The 19,140-nt window shown below is 54.2% G+C and overlaps 1 protein-coding gene across 1 annotated transcript in view; it reads left to right on the top strand.

Moving 5' to 3' along the window:
* The window catches only part of cog3 (component of oligomeric golgi complex 3), a 104,460-nt gene that overhangs the window by 34,174 nt on the left and 51,146 nt on the right, over positions 1-19,140 (top strand). Inside the window, exons 5-9 of the mRNA XM_038802687.1 lie at positions 183-257; positions 1,543-1,635; positions 11,787-11,912; positions 17,925-18,005; positions 18,874-18,917. Coding sequence (XP_038658615.1) covers positions 183-257; positions 1,543-1,635; positions 11,787-11,912; positions 17,925-18,005; positions 18,874-18,917 — 419 coding nt within the window. The remainder of the gene's footprint in view (positions 1-182; positions 258-1,542; positions 1,636-11,786; positions 11,913-17,924; positions 18,006-18,873; positions 18,918-19,140) is intronic.

Genomic DNA, 19,140 nt, shown 5'->3' with positions numbered 1-19,140 from the left:
ATGGCCTCCTTCTGCACTGTAAATTCTACGATAATCTATGATGTAGCTTTGGAGGTGACGATTGGGCTTCCGGTGGTCGACACTTTTTCTAAATGGAAAGAAGAGTTTTGTCGCTGAAAATAATGAACTATCCATGGGTAGTTTAAATTCTGCTCTAATATATATATTTTTTCTCTCAACAGTCCGAGTTGGTTGACCTCGCTGAGAGTATTCAGCAGAAGCTTTCATATTTCAATGAATTAGAAAACATAAACACGGTATGTGTCGCTGATGCATAATGTTTTAAGTTTCATTTGTGAAGAGTGCTCTGTACTGTCAAATCCACCTTGAAGTTAAACTTGTGAAAACATTACCTGATGCTCAAAATCTTAGTGCCTGCTGGTTTCCAATTGTCAGATCTATTTGATGCACAGAGATCCATTACTGATTGACACTTTCCAGGGTGAGCGCTAGAATTGCCAACTCTTTTTCCTCCTTGAAACTCCAAGTGTCTAAATCTTCATGCAGTGCTGAACCTTTTAACTAATTTTATGACACAAGGCCGCAGTAACTTAGTTATTATAATGCTGGACCAGCCACCCAGGGGTCGTGAGATGAAATTTCACCATGAATCAGCCAATCCTCTTTCTGTGGACTAGAACGAAAATAAGAATGACAATTGAGAGCTGCTGGATTGTTGTAAACTGATTAGTTCACATTCCAGAGAGAGGAATCGTCTCTTTCTTGCTTTTCTCCCTCGGCTCCACCAAGCTCATCTGCTCTACATATGGCCCCTGTTCCACCCCATGTGGTTGACTTTTAGTAGGGGCAACTCAGCATAGGTGATGAGTACTGCTTTACCAGTATCAACCTACATCCCCCAAAACAAATTAAAAGCTCTCCCAAGCATCCAGAAATAACTTTTGATTTTATAAACTCTTCGTTTCAATGCAGGTGATATGCAATGGGACAGAGCATTGGGCAGACAGAACCAAAACTATTGCCGTGGTCATGGGGATGGCCAAGCAGCATGTTCTCTGATTCATTGCCAGTAATACAACTGCAGATCTGCCATCAATAATAGAAGTCCTAAACATAGCACACACTTGGAAACATACGAACATGAGTAAGCGATTCAGTCCCTTGAGCCTTTTGTAGCATTATATTAGATCATGGCTGATCTGCACCTTAACTCTCTTTCACACCTTTTCTGTAACCTAACAAAATCCACTGATCTCTGTTTTGCAATTTTCAATTGATGCATCATTCGCACCCTGCGAGATGAGATTTAGAATTGTTGTAAGTTTCACTTAGTTCCAACACATTTTGTGCATCAATCAGTGCCTGTGTAAACAAAATGTTCAAAACTGGGGATTTGTCAAAGTACAAATGTATGGCTCAGTGCACATTTGCTACATATTAGAGGCAATGGGAATTGACCACTTAATCCTTTTAGTAGGAGTGTTCTAGTTAGAAGTTAGTCCTATGTCCTTCTATTCAAACCTTAATGTACTTGCAACTGGAGTAGAAATGACATTCTGACATACTTTGCTCTCATCCTAGAAACTGAATTCACCCACGTTATCTGTGAACAGTGAAGGATTTATACCAACGCTGGCCAAGTTAGATGACTGTATAACCTATGTGTCATCACATGTAAGTAATTTTATTGGAGCTGCAGTTTCATTTGCACTACTATTACTAGGCTGAATTTAGCTACAATTACAGTCCCTGCTTTTGATTATTTGATAGGGTGGTTTAACAAATATTGTGGATGTAACGAATATTATAGTTTTAACATATATTGTAGATCATATATTTTCTCATTGTCTATCGTGTGCAGTGAGAGCATACATTTTTATATTATTCAATTAACCCTGTGAAAACATAGCCAATTGCAACACAGACAGACCATTTTGTCGTTTGCACCAAGAGCCCCACAGTGGGGTTCGGTACTTTAGTAATGGTCTGGGGAATATCGCCGGGTCTGTGTCGGTCTGGGGTATATTGCCGGGTCTGTGTCAGTCTGGGGGATATTGCCGGGTCTGTGTCGGTCTGGGGAATATCGCTGGGTCTGTGTCGCTCTGGGGGATATTGCCAGGTCTGTGTCGGTCTGGGGGATATTGCCGGGTCTGTGTCGGTCTGGGGAATATCGCCGGGTCTGTGTCGGTTTGGGGGATATTGCCGGGTCTGTGTCGGTCTGGGGAATATTGCCGGGTCTGTGCCGGTTTGGGGAATATCGCCGGGTCTGTGTCGGTCTGAGGAATATTGCCGGGTCTGTGTCGGTCTGGGATATATTGCCGGGTCTGTGTCGGTCTGGGGGATATTGCCGGGTCTGTGTCGGTCTGGGATATATTGGCGGGTCTGTTTCGGTCTGGGATATATTGCCGGGTCTGTGTCGGTCTGGGGGATATTGCCGGGTCTGGGTCGGTCTGGGGAATATCGCCGGGTCTGGGGAATATCGCCGGGTCTGTGTCGGTCTGGGGAATATCGCCGGGTCTGTGTCGGTCTGAGGAATATCGCCGGGTCTGTGTCGGTCTGAGGAATATTGCCGGGTCTGTGTCGGTCTGGGGAATATTGCCGGGTCTGGGTCAGTCTGGGGAATATCGCCGGGTCTGTGTCGGTCTTGGGAATATCGCCGGGTCTGTGTCGGTCTGAGGAATATTGCCGCGTCTGTGTCGGTCTGGGGGATATTGCCGGGTCTGTGTCAGCCTGGGGAATATCGCCGGGTCTGTGTTGGTCTGGGGGATATTGCCGGGTCTGTGTCGGTCTGGGGGATATTGCCGGGTCTGTGTCGGTCTGGGGAATATCGCCGGGTCTGTGTCGCTCTGGGGTATATTGCCGGGTCTGTGTCGGTCTGAGGAATATCGCCGGGTCTGTGTCGGTCTGGGGAATATCGCCGGGTCTGTCGCTCTGGGGAATATCGCCGGGTCTGTGTCTGTCTGGGGTATATTGCCTAGTCTGTGTCGGTCTGGGGGATATTGCCGGGTCTGGGTCGGTCTGGGGAATATCGGCGGGTCTGTGTCGCTCTGGGGGATATTGCCGGGTCTGTGTCGGTCTGGGGGATATTGCCGGGTCTGTGTCGGTCTGGGGGATATTGCCGGGTCTGTGTCGCTCTCGGGGATATTGCCGGGTCTATGTCGGTCTGGGGGATATTGCCGGGTCTGTGTCGCTCTGGGGGATATTGCCGGGTCTGTATCGGTCTGGGGGCTATTGCCAGGGTCTGTGTCGGTCTGGGGTATATTGCCGGGTCTGTGTCGCTCTGGGGGATATTGCTGGGTCTGTGTCGGTCTGGGGGATATTGCCGGGTCTGTGTCGGTCTGGGGGATATTGCTGGGTCTGTGTCTGTCTGGGTGATATTGCCGGGCCTGTGTCGGTCTGGGGAATATCGCCCGGTCTGGGGAATATCGCCGGGTCTGTGTCGGTCTGGGGAATATCGCAGGGTCTGTGTCTGTCTGGGGGATATTGCCAGTCCTGTGTCGGTCTGGGGTATATTGCCGGGTCTGTGTCTGTCTGGGGGATATTGCCGGGCCTGTGTCGGTCTGGGGAATATCGCCTGGTCTGGGGAATATCGCCGGGTCTGTGTCAGCCTGGGGAATATCGCCGGGTCTGTGTCGGTCTGGGGAATATCGCCGGGTCTGTGTCTGTCTGGGGGATATTGCCGGGTCTGTTTCGGTCTGGGATGTATTGCCGGGTCTGTGTTGGTCTGGGGGATATTGCCTGGTCTGTGTTAGTCTGGGGGATATTGCCGGGTCTGTGTTGGTCTGGGGGATATTGCCGGGTCTGTTTCGGTCTGGGGTATATTGCCTGGTATGTGTCGGTCTGAGGGATATTGCCGGGTCTGTGTCGGTCTGGGGGATATTGCCGGGTCTGTGTCTGTCTGGGTGATATTGCCGGGCCTGTGTCGGTCTGGGGTATATTGCCGGGTCTGTGTCGCTCTGGGGTATATTGCCGGGTCTGTGTCGGTCTGGGGAATATTGCCAGGTCTGTGTCGGTCTGGGGGATGTTGCTGGGTCTGTGTCGGTCTGGGGCATATTGGCGGGTCTGTGTCGGTCTGAGGAATATTGCCGGGTCTGTGTCGGTCTGGGGAATATCGGCGGGTCTGTGTCGGTCTGAGGAATATTGCCGGGTCTGTGTCGGTCTGGGGAATATTGCCGGGTCTGTGTCGGTCTGGGGAATATCGGCGGGTCTGTGTCTGTCTGGGGGATATTGCCAGGGTCTGTGTCGGTCTGGGGAATATCGCCGGGTCTGTCGCTCTGGGGAATATCGCCGGGTCTGTGTCTGTCTGGGGTATATTGCCGGGTCTGTGTCGCTCTGGGGTATATTGCCGGGTCTGTGTCGCTCTGGGGGATATTGCCGGGTCTGTGTCGCTCTGGGGGATATCGCCGGGTCTGTGTCGGTCTGGGGAATATCGCCGGGTCTGTGTCGGTCTGGGGGTATTGCCGGGTCTGTGTCGCTCTGGGGGATATTGCCGGGTCTGTGTCAGTCTGGGGAATATCTCCCGGTCTGGGGAATATCGCCGGGTCTGCGTCGGTCTGGGGAATATCGCCGGGTCTGTGTCTGTCTGGGGGATATTGCCAGGCCTATGTCGGTCTGGGGGATATTGCCGGGTCTGTGTCTGTCTGGCGGATATTGCCGGGCCTGTGTCGGTCTGGGGAATATCGCCTGGTCTGGGGAATATCGCCGGGTCTGTGTCGGCCTGGGGAATATCGCCGGGTCTGTGTCTGTCTGGGGGATATTGCCGGGTCTGTTTCGGTCTGAGGGATATTGCCGGGTCTGTGTTGGTCTGGGGGATATTGCCGGGTCTGTGTCGGTCTGAGGGATATTGCCGGGTCTGTGTTTGTCTGGGGGATATTGCCGGGTCTGTGTTGGTCTGGGGGATATTGCCGGGTCTGTGTTGGTCTGGGGGATATTGCCGGGTCTGTGTCGGTCTGAGGGATATTGCCGGGTCTGTTTCGGTCTGGGGTATATTGCCTGGTCTGTGTCGGTCTGGGGTATATTGCCGGGTCTGTTTTGGTCTGGGGTATATTGCCTGGTCTGTGTTGGTCTGGGGTATATTGCCGGGTCTGTGTCTGTCTGGGTGATATTGCCGGGCCTGTGTCGGTCTGGGGAATATCGCCTGGTCTGGGGAATATCGCCGGGTCGGTGTCGGCCTGGGGAATATCGCCGGGTCTGTGTCTGTCTGGGGGATATTGCCGGGTCTGTTTCGGTCTGGGATATAGAACATAGAACATAGAACAGTACAGCACAGAACAGGCCCTTCGGCCCTCAATGTTGTGCCGAGCCATGATCACCCTACTCAAACCCACATATCCACCCTATACCCGTAACCCAACCCCCCCCCCCCCTAACCTTACATTTATTAGGACACTACGGGCAATTTAGCATGGCCAATCCACCTAACCCGCACATCTTTGGACTGTGGGAGGAAACCGGAGCACCCGGAGGAAACCCACGCACACGGGGAGGACGTGCAGACTCCACACAGACAGTGACCCAGCCGGGAATCGAACCTGGGACCCTGGAGCTGTGAAGCATTTATGCTAACCACCATGCTACCCTGCTGCCCCATATATTGCCGGGTCTGTGTCGGTCTGGGGTATATTGCCTGGTCTGTGTTGGTCTGGGGTATATTGCCTGGTCTGTGTTGGTCAGGGAGATATTGCCTGGTCTGTGTCGGTCTCAGGTATATTGCCTGGTCTGTGTCGGTCTGGGGGATATTGCCGGGTCTGTGTCGGTCTGGGGAATATCGCCGGGTCTGTGTCGGTTTGGGGAATATCGCCGGGTCTGTGTTGGTCTGGGGAATATCGCCGGGTCTGTGTCTGTCTGGGGCATATTGGCGGGTCTGTGTCGGTCTGAGGAATATTGCCGGGTCTGTGTCGGTCTGGGATATATTGCCGGGTCTGTGTCGGTCTGGGGGATATTGCCGGGTCTGTGTCGGTCTGGGATATATTGGCGGGTCTGTTTCGGTCTGGGATATATTGCCGGGTCTGTGTCGGTCTGGGGGATATTGCCGGGTCTGGGTCGGTCTGGGGAATATCGCCGGGTCTGGGGAATATCGCCGGGTCTGTGTCGGTCTGGGGAATATCGCCGGGTCTGTGTCGGTCTGAGGAATATCGCCGGGTCTGTGTCGGTCTGAGGAATATTGCCGGGTCTGTGTCGGTCTGGGGAATATTGCCGGGTCTGGGTCGGTCTGGGGAATATCGCCGGGTCTGTGTCGGTCTTGGGAATATCGCCGGGTCTGTGTCGGTCTGAGGAATATTGCCGCGTCTGTGTCGGTCTGGGGGATATTGCCGGGTCTGTGTCAGCCTGGGGAATATCGCCGGGTCTGTGTTGGTCTGGGGGATATTGCCGGGTCTGTGTCGGTCTGGGGGATATTGCCGGGTCTGTGTCGGTCTGGGGAATATCGCCGGGTCTGTGTCGCTCTGGGGTATATTGCCGGGTCTGTGTCGGTCTGAGGAATATCGCCGGGTCTGTGTCGGTCTGGGGAATATCGCCGGGTCTGTCGCTCTGGGGAATATCGCCGGGTCTGTGTCTGTCTGGGGTATATTGCCTAGTCTGTGTCGGTCTGGGGGATATTGCCGGGTCTGGGTCGGTCTGGGGAATATCGGCGGGTCTGTGTCGCTCTGGGGGATATTGCCGGGTCTGTGTCGGTCTGGGGGATATTGCCGGGTCTGTGTCGGTCTGGGGGATATTGCCGGGTCTGTGTCGCTCTGGGGGATATTGCCGGGTCTGTGTCGGTCTGGGGGATATTGCCGGGTCTGTGTCGCTCTGGGGGATATTGCCGGGTCTGTATCGGTCTGGGGGCTATTGCCAGGGTCTGTGTCGGTCTGGGGTATATTGCCGGGTCTGTGTCGCTCTGGGGGATATTGCTGGGTCTGTGTCGGTCTGGGGGATATTGCCGGGTCTGTGTCGGTCTGGGGGATATTGCTGGGTCTGTGTCTGTCTGGGTGATATTGCCGGGCCTGTGTCGGTCTGGGGAATATCGCCCGGTCTGGGGAATATCGCCGGGTCTGTGTCGGTCTGGGGAATATCGCAGGGTCTGTGTCTGTCTGGGGGATATTGCCAGTCCTGTGTCGGTCTGGGGTATATTGCCGGGTCTGTGTCTGTCTGGGGGATATTGCCGGGCCTGTGTCGGTCTGGGGAATATCGCCTGGTCTGGGGAATATCGCCGGGTCTGTGTCAGCCTGGGGAATATCGCCGGGTCTGTGTCGGTCTGGGGAATATCGCCGGGTCTGTGTCTGTCTGGGGGATATTGCCGGGTCTGTTTCGGTCTGGGATGTATTGCCGGGTCTGTGTTAGTCTGGGGGATATTGCCGGGTCTGTGTTAGTCTGGGGGATATTGCCTGGTCTGTGTTAGTCTGGGGGATATTGCCGGGTCTGTGTTGGTCTGGGGGATATTGCCGGGTCTGTGTCGGTCTGGGGGATATTGCCGGGTCTGTGTCGGTCTGGGGGATATTGCCGGGTCTGTGTCTGTCTGGGTGATATTGCCGGGCCTGTGTCGGTCTGGGGTATATTGCCGGGTCTGTGTCGCTCTGGGGTATATTGCCGGGTCTGTGTCGGTCTGGGGAATATTGCCAGGTCTGTGTCGGTCTGGGGAATATCGCCGGGTCTGTGTCGGTCCGGGGGATGTTGCTGGGTCTGTGTCGGTCTGGGGCATATTGGCGGGTCTGTGTCGGTCTGGGGAATATCGGCGGGTCTGTGTCGGTCTGAGGAATATTGCCGGGTCTGTGTCGGTCTGGGGAATATCGGCGGGTCTGTGTCGGTCTGAGGAATATTGCCGGGTCTGTGTCGGTCTGGGGAATATTGCCGGGTCTGTGTCGGTCTGGGGAATATCGGCGGGTCTGTGTCTGTCTGGGGGATATTGGCGGGTCTGTGTCGGTCTGAGGAATATCGCCGGGTCTATGTCGGTCTGGGGGATATTGCCAGGGTCTGTGTCGGTCTGGGGAATATCGCCGGGTCTGTCGCTCTGGGGAATATCGCCGGGTCTGTGTCTGTCTGGGGTATATTGCCGGGTCTGTGTCGCTCTGGGGTATATTGCCGGGTCTGTGTCGCTCTGGGGGATATTGCCAGGGTCTGTGTCGGTCTGGGGAATATCGCCGGGTCTGTGTCGGTCTGGGGGTATTGCCGGGTCTGTGTCGCTCTGGGGGATATTGCCGGGTCTGTGTCAGTCTGGGGAATATCTCCCGGTCTGGGGAATATCGCCGGGTCTGCGTCGGTCTGGGGAATATCGCCGGGTCTGTGTCTGTCTGGGGGATATTGCCAGGCCTATGTCGGTCTGGGGGATATTGCCGGGTCTGTGTCTGTCTGGCGGATATTGCCGGGCCTGTGTCGGTCTGGGGAATATCGCCTGGTCTGGGGAATATCGCCGGGTCTGTGTCGGCCTGGGGAATATCGCCGGGTCTGTGTCTGTCTGGGGGATATTGCCGGGTCTGTTTCGGTCTGAGGGGTATTGCCGGGTCTGTGTTGGTCTGGGGGATATTGCCGGGTCTGTGTCGGTCTGAGGGATATTGCCGGGTCTGTGTTTGTCTGGGGGATATTGCCGGGTCTGTGTTGGTCTGGGGGATATTGCCGGGTCTGTGTTGGTCTGGGGGATATTGCCGGGTCTGTGTCGGTCTGAGGGATATTGCCGGGTCTGTTTCGGTCTGGGGTATATTGCCTGGTCTGTGTCGGTCTGGGGTATATTGCCGGGTCTGTTTTGGTCTGGGGTATATTGCCTGGTCTGTGTTGGTCTGGGGTATATTGCCGGGTCTGTGTCTGTCTGGGTGATATTGCCGGGCCTGTGTCGGTCTGGGGAATATCGCCTGGTCTGGGGAATATCGCCGGGTCGGTGTCGGCCTGGGGAATATCGCCGGGTCTGTGTCTGTCTGGGGGATATTGCCGGGTCTGTTTCGGTCTGGGATATAGAACATAGAACATAGAACAGTACAGCACAGAACAGGCCCTTCGGCCCTCAATGTTGTGCCGAGCCATGATCACCCTACTCAAACCCACATATCCACCCTATACCCGTAACCCAACCCCCCCCCCCCCTAACCTTACATTTATTAGGACACTACGGGCAATTTAGCATGGCCAATCCACCTAACCCGCACATCTTTGGACTGTGGGAGGAAACCGGAGCACCCGGAGGAAACCCACGCACACGGGGAGGACGTGCAGACTCCACACAGACAGTGACCCAGCCGGGAATCGAACCTGGGACCCTGGAGCTGTGAAGCATTTATGCTAACCACCATGCTACCCTGCTGCCCCATATATTGCCGGGTCTGTGTCGGTCTGGGGTATATTGCCTGGTCTGTGTTGGTCTGGGGTATATTGCCTGGTCTGTGTTGGTCAGGGAGATATTGCCTGGTCTGTGTCGGTCTCAGGTATATTGCCTGGTCTGTGTCGGTCTGGGGGATATTGCCGGGTCTGTGTCGGTCTGGGGAATATCGCCGGGTCTGTGTCGGTTTGGGGAATATCGCCGGGTCTGTGTTGGTCTGGGGCATATTGCCGGGTCTGTGTCGGTCTGGGGAATATCGCCGGGTCTGTGTCTGTCTGGGGCATATTGGCGGGTATGTGTCGGTCTGAGGAATATCGCCCGGTCTGTGTCGCTCTGGGGGATATTGCCGGGTCTGTGTCAGTCTGGGGAATATTGCCCGGTCTGTGTCAGTCTGGGGAATATTGCCCGGTCTGTGTCGCTCTGGGGGATATCGCCGGGTCTGTTTCGGTCTGGGGTATATTGCCGGGTCTGTTTCGGTCTGGGGTATATTGCCGGGTCTGTGTCTGTCTGGGGGATATTGCCGGGCATGTGTCGGTCTGGGGAATATCGCCTGGTCTGGGGAATATCGCCGGGTCTGTGTTGGTCTGGGGTATATTGCCGGGTCTGTTTCGGTCTGGGGTATATTGCCTGGTCTGTGTCGGTCTGGGGAATATCGCCGCGTCTGTGTCTGTCTGGGGAATATCGCCGGGTCTGTGTCTGTCTGGGGGATATTGCCTGGTCTGGGGGATATTGCCGGGTCTGTGTCAGTCTGGGGGATATTGCCGGGTCTGTGTCTGTCTGGGGGATATTGCCGGGTCTGTGTCTGTCTGGGGTATATTGCCTGGTCTGTGTCGGTCTGGGGATATTGCCGGGTCTGTGTCTGTCTGGGGTATATTGCCTGGTCTGTGTTGGTCTGAGGGATATTGCCGGGTCTGTTTCGGTCTGGGGGATATTGCCGGGTCTGTGTCAGTCTGGGGGATATTGCTGAGCCTGTGTCGGTCTGGGGATATCGCCGGGTCTGTTTCGGCCTGGGGAATAGCGGCAGGTTTGTGTCTGTTTGGGGGATATTGCCTGGTTTGTGTCGGTCTGGGGGATATTGCCGGGTCTGTGTCTGTCTGGGGGATATTGCCTGGTCTGTGTTGGTCTGGGGGATATTGCCTGGTCTGTGTCGGTCTGGGGGATATTGCCGGGTCTGTTTCGGTCTGGGGGATATTGCCTGGTCTGTGTTGGTTTGGGGGATATTGCCGGGTCTGTTTCTGCCTGGGGTATATTGCCGGGTCTGTGTTGGTCCGGGGAATATCGGCGGGTTTGTGTCTGTTTGGGGGATATTGCCGGGTCTGTGTCGGTGTGGGGTGTATTGCCGGGTCTGTGTCGGTGTGGGGGATATTGCCGGGTCTGTGTCGGTGTGGGGTGTATTGCCGGGTCGGTGTGGGGTGTATTGCCGGGTCTGTGTTGGTCCGGGGAATATCGGCGGGTTTGTGTCTGTTTGGGGGATATTGCCGGGTCTGTTTCGGTCTGGGGTATATTGCCTGGTCTGTTTCGGTCTGGGGGATATTGCCGGGTCTGTGTCGGTGTGGGGTGTATTGCCGGGTCTGTGTCGGTGTGGGGTGTATTGCCGGGTCTGTGTCGGTGTGGGGTGTATTGCCGGGTCTGTGTCTGTTTGGGGGATATTGCCGGGTCTGTGTCGGTGTGGGGTGTATTGCCGGGTCTGTGTCTGTTTGGGGGATATTGCCGGGTCTGTGTCGGTGTGGGGTGTATTGCCGGGTTTGTGTCTGTTTGGGGGATATTGCCGGGTCTGTGTCGGTGTGGGGTGTATTGCCGGGTCTGTGTCGGTGTGGGGTGTATTGCCGGGTCTGTGTCGGTGTGGGGTGTATTGCCGGGTCTGTGTCTGTTTGGGGGATATTGCCGGGTCTGTGTCGGTGTGGGGTGTATTGCCGGGTCTGTGTCGGTGTGGGGTGTATTGCCGGGTCTGTGTCGGTGTGGGGTGTATTGCCGGGTCTGTGTCGGTGTGGGGTGTATTGCCGGGTCTGTGTCGGTGTGGGGTGTATTGCCGGGTCTGTGTCGGTGTGGGGTGTATTGCCGGGTCTGTGTCGGTGTGGGGTGTATTGCCGGGTCTGTGTCGGTGTGGGGTGTATTGCCGGGTCTGTGTCGGTGTGGGGTGTATTGCCGGGTCTGTGTCGGTGTGGGGTGTATTGCCGGGTCTGTGTCGGTGTGGGGTGTATTGCCGGGTCTGTGTCGGTGTGGGGTGTATTGCCGGGTCTGTGTCGGTGTGGGGTGTATTGCCGGGTCTGTGTCGGTGTGGGGTGTATTGCCGGGTCTGTGTCGGTGTGGGGTGTATTGCCGGGTCTGTGTCGGTGTGGGGGATATTGCCGGGTCTGTGTCGGTGTGGGGTGTATTGCCGGGTCTGTGTCGGTGTGGGGTGTATTGCCGGGTCTAATTCAGTCTGAGGTTTCTGCTGGCACTGTGTTGGCCTGGACACTGTAGCGATACAGTTGTAGAAACTTTGTTGAAATGCTTCTTTATGACATGCAGAGGTTTATTTTTTTTCTTGCTTTGTTTACAGCCTGGTTTTAGAGATTATCCTATTTATTTAGCAAAGTTTAAGCAATGCCTCTCCAAAGCTATGCACCTGATGAAGACTTACACTGTGAATACACTTCAGAACCTCTCAACTCAGTTGACTAAAAGGGTAAGAGTATTACTATAATAGATATATTAACTTGGTTTCATGTGATGCTTTAAAATACAAATATTGCAGTGATGGTTTGTATAGCAGTGTTTCATTGAAAAAGTTGTGTTATCAAGCATTCATCTGATTGCAATGAGAACTTTATTATCTATGTACCTAGTGGAGATACCCGACTCGGCTGTCTGTCCCAGTCTGACTAAAGATTTGGGAGGCTCAGGGAGAGGAATCTTCTCTATCATTTGTAGATCCTCGCGCCACTCTAGTCTGACTGTAAAGATATTTAATTCAGTCCCGCATCTTTCTGTCTGCTCCTGATTTGAGGGGTGTGTCTTTTCTGTCATCAGTAGGAAATGATCAACTGATCACAGAATTCCAAAGTTACTGAAACTGTTCCGGCCTTGTAAAATTCTTTCTTATTCCTTCATGCCATATGGGCATTGCTGGTTAGATCTGCATTTATTGCCCACCCCTAACTACCCTTGAGAGTATGGTTATGGTAAGTTGCTGCCTTTAACTGCTGCAGTCCATGTGGTGTAGATGCAACCACAGTGCTGTTAGGGAAGGAATTCCATGGTTTCTGACCCAGCAACAGTGAAGGAACGGTGATATATTTCCAAATCAGGATGGTGAGTGACTTGGAGAGGAATTTCCAGGTCCTGGCATTTCCATGTGTCTGCTACTTTTGACATTCGTGGGTTTGGGAGTTTCTGAGGCGCCTTCGAGAGTTTGTGCAGTGCACCCTATAGCTGGTGCACACTGCTGCTATGTGCGCTGGTGGTGGAGGGAGTGAATGTTGGTGGAAGGGGAAGCAATCAAGCGGGCTCGACGCTTGATTTTTGTCCTCGATGGTGTCGAGCTACTCGAGTGTTGTTGGAGCTGCACTCATCCAGGAAGTGGGGAGTATTCCATCTCACTCCTGACTTGTGCCTTGTGGATGGTGGGCAGGCTTTGGGGAGTCAGGAGTTCAGTTACTCGTCACAAGATTGCAAATTCTGACTTGCTCTTCTAGCCACTGTTTTTATATGGCTAGTCCAGTTCAGTTTCTGGTCAGTGTTAAATGTGACAAATTGTAAATAAGGGGCACCACCAAAAGTAAGGAGACAATTCAAATAGTACCATGGGTGAATCCTAAAATAACAAACTTCTACATAAGCACCTTGCACTACCTCAAGACATCGGAAAACTCTTGACAGTCAATCAAATATTCTGAATTGGTGCCCTTGTTGGAAGTACGGAATCTTTGCAACCAGTTTTCTTTTTATTAAAAAATAATTTTTATTCAAATTTTCACAAAATATTAATAACAAACAAAATTAAGAACAAATATACACGTCCCTTCAGCCCAAAACAAAGAGGCGGACCCCCAAAGAACCAGCTCATCTTTGTCCCGGTCATGTGAGCCCTATGCAGCACCTTAAACTGTATGAGGCTAAGCCTTGCACAAGAAGAGGAGGAGTTCACCCTTCCTAGGGCGTCCGCCCACGTCCCCTCCTCAATCTCCTCACCCAGATCCTCCTCCCATTTACCCTTCAGCTCCTCCACCGAGGCCTCGTCTACCTCCTGCATCACTTGGTACGTTGCCGAGATCCTCCCCTCTCCAACCCATACCCCCGAGAGCACCCTGTCCTGGACCCCTCGCGGCGGCAACAGAGGGAACTCTGCCACCTGACAAACGCCCTTACCTGCATGTACCTAAAGGTGTTCCCCTGGGGGAGCCCGAACTTCCCTTCCAGCTCACCCAGGCTTGCAAACTAACACCTGCCCTGTGCCAACTCAGGAACCCACCGTCAATTCTCCCCGGGACAAACCGGTGGGTCCCCCATATTGGGGACCCCATCGAGGCCCCCACCTCCCCCCATGCCATCTCCATTGCCCCCAAATTCTGAGGGTAGCCGCCACCACCGGGCTTGTGGTATACCTCGTTGGAGGGAGTGGCAGCGGCGCCGTTACCAACGCCTCCAGGCTCGTGCCCACAGAGGACGCCATCTCCATCCTCTTCCATGCTGCCCCTTCCCCGTCCATCACCCACTTACGCACCATCGCTGCGTTGGCAGCCCAATAATACCCACAGAGGTTGGGCTCCCCCTATCCCTGCCCCGCTCCAGGAACACCCTTCTCACCCTCGGGGTCCCGTGCACCCACACAAACCCAGTAATGCTCCTGTTAACCCGCCTGAAAAAGGCCTTCGGGATAAGGATGGGGAGGCACTGGAACAGGAACAGAAATCTCGGGAGCACCGTCATCTTGACTGACTGCACCCTACCCGCCAGAGGCAGCGGCAACATGTCCCACCTCTTAAACTCCTCCTCCATTTGCTCCACCAGCCTAGTGAGGTTAAGCTTATGCAAGGCCCCCCAGCTCCTGGCCACCTGGACCCCCAAGTACCTGAAGCTCCTTTCTGCCCTTTTTAGTGGGAGCCTACCAATCCCCCCCTCCTGGTCCCCCGGGTGTACAACGAACAGCTCGCTCTTCCCCAAGTTGAGCTTGTTGCCTGAGAAATCCCCAAATTCCCTAAGAATCCTCATCACCTCCGGCATTCCCCCCACCGGGTCCGCCATATACAACAATAGGTCATCCGCATAAAGCGACACTTGGTGTTTCTGCCCACCCCGCACCAGCCCCCTCCAGTTCCTCGACTCCCTCAGCGCCATGGCCAGGGGTTCAATTGCCACCGCAAAAAACAGGGGGGACAAGGGACACCCCTGCCTCGTCCCTCGGTATAACCGAAAATACTCCGACCTCCTCCTATTCGTGGCCACGCTCGCCATCGGGACCTCATATAACAGCCTCACCCACCTGACAAACTCCTCCCCAAACCCGAACCTTTCCAGCACGTCCCACAAGTACCCCCACTCAACCCTATCAAAGGCCTTCTCCGCATCCAATGCTACCACTATCTCCGCCTCCCCTTCTACCGCCAGCATCATTATAACATTCAAGAGCCTCCGTGTTAGTATTCAGCTGCCTCCCTTTCACGAACCTCGTCTGATCCTCGTGGATAACCTGCGGCACACAGTCCTCTATCCTCGTGGCTAAAATCTTCGCCAACAGCTTGGCGTCCTCATTTCAGAGTGAGATCGGCCTGTATGCCCCACACTGCAGGGGTTCCTTGTCCCGCTTAAGGATCAAGGAAATCAGCGCCCAAGACAATGTCGGAGGCAGAGCCCCCCCTTCCCTTGCCTCGGTGAAGGTCCTAACCAACAGGGGGCCCAACAGGTCTGCATACATCTTATAGAATTCGACCAGGAACCCATCCGGACCCGGCGCCTTCCCCGACTGCATGCTCCCTATCTCTTTGACCAGCTCCTCCAGCTCAACCGGCGCCCCCAGTCCCTCCACCTGTCCCTCCTCCACCCTCGGGAATCTCAGCCGGTCCAAAAATCGCCCCATTCCCCCCCCCCCCCCCCCCCTCCGCTGGGGGTTCGGACCGATACAGTTGCTCATAAAAGTCCCTGAAGACCCCATTAATGTCTACCCCCCTTTGCACCACATTCCCTCCCCTATCCTTAACTCCACCAATTTCCCTGGCCGCATCCAGCTTACGGAGCTGGTGCGCCAGCATCCTGCTCGCCTTCTCCCCATATTCATACACCACTCCCTGTGCCTTCCTCCACTGAGCTTCCGCCTTTCTGGTGGTCAACAAGTCGAACTTAGCCTGGAGACTACGCCGCTCCCTCATCAATCCCTCCTCCGGAGACTCCGCGTATCTCCTGTCCACCCTCACCATCTCCCCCACCAGTCTCTCCCTCTCTCTCTGCTCTCTCCTCTCCCTGTGGGCTTGAATGGAGATCAACTCCCCCCTGACCACCGCCTACAGCGCCTCCCAGACAGTCCCCACTCGGACCTCCCCATTGTCATTGGCCTCCAGATACCTCTTGATACATCCTCGAACTTGCCCGCCCACCACCTCGTCCGCCAGCAGCCCCACCTCCAAGCGCCAAAGCGGGCGCTGGTCTCTCTCCTCCCCCAGCTCGAGGTCCACCCAGTGCGGGGCATGGTCAGAAATGGCTATCGCTGAATACTCAGCATCCTCCACCCTCGCAATCAGCACCCTACTCATAACGAAAAAATCAATCCGGGAATAGGCCTTATGCACATGGGAGAAGTATGAAAATTCCCTGGCCCTCGGACTCTCAAACCACCATGGATCCACCCCTCCCATCTGGTCCATAAACCCCCTCAACACTTTAGTCGCCGCTGGCCTCCTACCCGTCCTGGATCTGGATCGATCCAGTGCCGGACCCAGCACCGTGTTAAAATCCCCCCCCCCCCCCCCCCCCCCCCCCACAATTATCAGGCCCCCCCGCCTCCAAATCTGGAATCCGGCCCAACATGCGCCACATGAAACCCGCATCGTCCTAATTCGGGGCGTATACATTGACCAGCACCACCCGCTCCCCCTGCAGCTTGCCGCTTACCATCACATACCTCCCACCGCTGTCTGCCACCACATTCGACGCCTCAAACGACACCCTCTTCCCCACCAGGATCGCCACCCCCCTGATATTTTGCATCCAGCCCTGAATGAAACACCTGGCCTACCCATCCCTTCCTCAATCTAACCTGATCCGCCACCTTCAGGTGCGTCTCCTGAAGCATGGCCACATCCGCCTTCAGCCCCTTCAGGTGCGCAAACACGCGGGCCCATTCAGTCCCCTCACATTCCAGGTTATCAGCCGGATCAGGGGGCTACCTGCCCCCCTCCCCCGCCGACTAGCCATTACCCTTCCTCAGCCCGCCACGTGCCCGCGCCCCCCGCTCGGCCCGTTCCCCACGGCGGCAAACCCCCATCCTAACCCCCCCTGCACACTCCAGCTCCTTCCTGGCCATTCCAGCAGCAACCCGGTAATTCCCCCCCCTCCCCCAGCTAGGACCCCCCCTAGCTGCGTTGCTCCCTCCATTGCACTCCCGCAAGTCAGCTGACTCCTGCTGACACCGACCCCTCCCAGCGTGGGGCTTCCCCTCCTCCCCAGTGTCCACCAGCAGGCTTTCCTCCTCCCCCTCCCACTCTCAAGCAGGAAAAAGCCCGCGCTTCCCAGCTCCGGCCCTGCCCCCGTCAACCCTCAGCACGGGAAAAGGCCCGCGCTTTCCATCTGCCCGACCCCACCTCCTCTAAAGTAGCTCCCTTTACCGGCCAGGTCCCCTCGCGGGGCCCCAACCCCCTTCACACCATCAGCCCCCCACACTGCAGGTCTGCCCCCCTCCTCGAGCCCATCCAACAAACCCAAGCAGAAAACAGTGCCCCGCCCGCCCTGACAACAACAAAGAACCAACATTAAACAGAGAACCCCCCCCTTCAAAATATAACACGCAGACCCCCGCACCCAACCCTCAGTTTGAGTCCAACTTCTCGGCCTGCACAAACGCCCACGCCTCCTCCGGGGACTCAAAGTAAAAGTGTGGGTCCTTGTAGGTGACCCACAAGCGCGCCGGCTGCAGCATGCTGAACTTCCCTCCCTCCCTGTGCAGCACCGCCTTCGTCCGGTTGTACCCGGCCCTCTTCTTTGCCACCTCCGCACTCCAGTCCTGGTAGATCCGTACCACCGCGTTCTCCCACCTACTACTCTGCTCCTTCTTGGCCCACCTGAGCACACACATCCGGGCAGCAAACCGGTGGAACCGCACCAGCACCGCCCGTGGCGGCTCATTAGGCTTGGGTCTTCTTGCCAATATTCTGTGGGCCCCCTCCAGCTCCAGAGGCCCCTGAAAGGACCCAGCTCCCATCAGTGAATTTTCTTACAGCGCAGTTGTGTAAACAGCAGAGAGGTATGTGGCCAGAACATCAAGTGGTGCAGATGTGAACAGGGGATATAATCATATTGAATTGATTCGTAGAGAATCCCACAAATGATAATAACTGTTGCAGGTTTTGGGTGATTTTTTTGGTAACTGATGGTATTTATACTTGCCATTTAAACGTGATGTTGTTTGAGAGACGTGAAATGTGGCCAGAACCAAATCAAGGTGTATATTATTTTAAGTTAATAAATTTTAAATTATTTTTTCTGACAGGACCCCTCAGTCATATCGAACACCGATAACGCCTTTACATTGTTCTATGTAAAGTTCAGAGCTGCAGCTCCTAAAGTGAGGGTAAGTATTGTACATGTGGATTTTATATACACCAGAAGTGTATGGGGAAAATTACACACATTATTGGCAGTCGCGTTCATCGTGCTTTCTTGCTAACCTAACTTGCTAAAAAAGCTACTATCTGTACACTAGTTCATCAAACGTAGACGAGTGGAGAAAGATAGTGATCGCCAACCAGCAATTCATTCAAACCTAGATAGGTAGGGAAAGGTACCCCTTGGAGCTTACCTCACACGTCGGTCCTACCTATGTTACTGGTCAGATCCCAGAAATGTGAGAACTGTGTGGAGCGATTGGGAGGCATCATACAATAACGTGAGGAGACAAAGGGAAACAATTGTGGAAATTTTCAGAGGGAGTGCGGAAAACAGCCCAAAATCACAATGAACAAAATGTGGGAAAAGCTAAGCCGGGAAAGAAAATATCAAGAAATAGAAAACCACAGAGTGAGACAGAAAGATTGAGAGAGTAGGAACCAGCCGTCTGACATTATAGGAAGACGTGGACAGTTGCTTCTGTACACAGCACTGTGGAATATGTCTGTGACATAGTACAACACTGTTAACGGACAACAGCCTGTGTGACACCCGCCTCGACAGCCAATATGCGGGGTATCCAGGACTCTCCATGCTGCCAGTCCACGCCAGGGCATCTTGTGACCCATCAGACTGGACATCTTTGAACTCGCTGTACAGACAGGACATCCAGTGGTGCAGATGTGAATAGTGGATATAATCATAGTAAATTGATTCAGAGAGAATCCCACAAATGATAATAACTGTTGCAGGTTTTGGGTGATTTTTTTTGGTAACTGATGGTATTTATACTTGCCATTTAAACATGTCAAATGTGCCATCTTATTTTGCAGTCTCTAATTGAACAGATAGAGCAAAGGACTGACAAAAGTTCTGAGTAAGTATGTTGTCCATGCACCAATTTTCAGTGAATGTTGAGCTAGAGAATGTAATTTACAGTGTTCTGGTTAGACTTCAATATTATCATGTCAAACTTTACTAGGTCACCACTTCTTAAAGGAATGAAATGTTGCTTTAGAAAAAAATATGCACTTTAAAAAGGCCCGAAGGGCCTGATCCTGTGCTGTACTTTTCTTTGTTCTTTGAGTAGCGGTTTTTCT

Source organism: Scyliorhinus canicula, chromosome 7 (genome assembly GCF_902713615.1).
Source record: "Scyliorhinus canicula chromosome 7, sScyCan1.1, whole genome shotgun sequence".
In the NCBI taxonomy this organism is placed as follows: Eukaryota; Metazoa; Chordata; class Chondrichthyes; order Carcharhiniformes; family Scyliorhinidae; genus Scyliorhinus; species Scyliorhinus canicula.
Note: the sequence above shows the minus strand (reverse complement) of the source record. Positions and strands in the feature narration are given on the sequence as shown.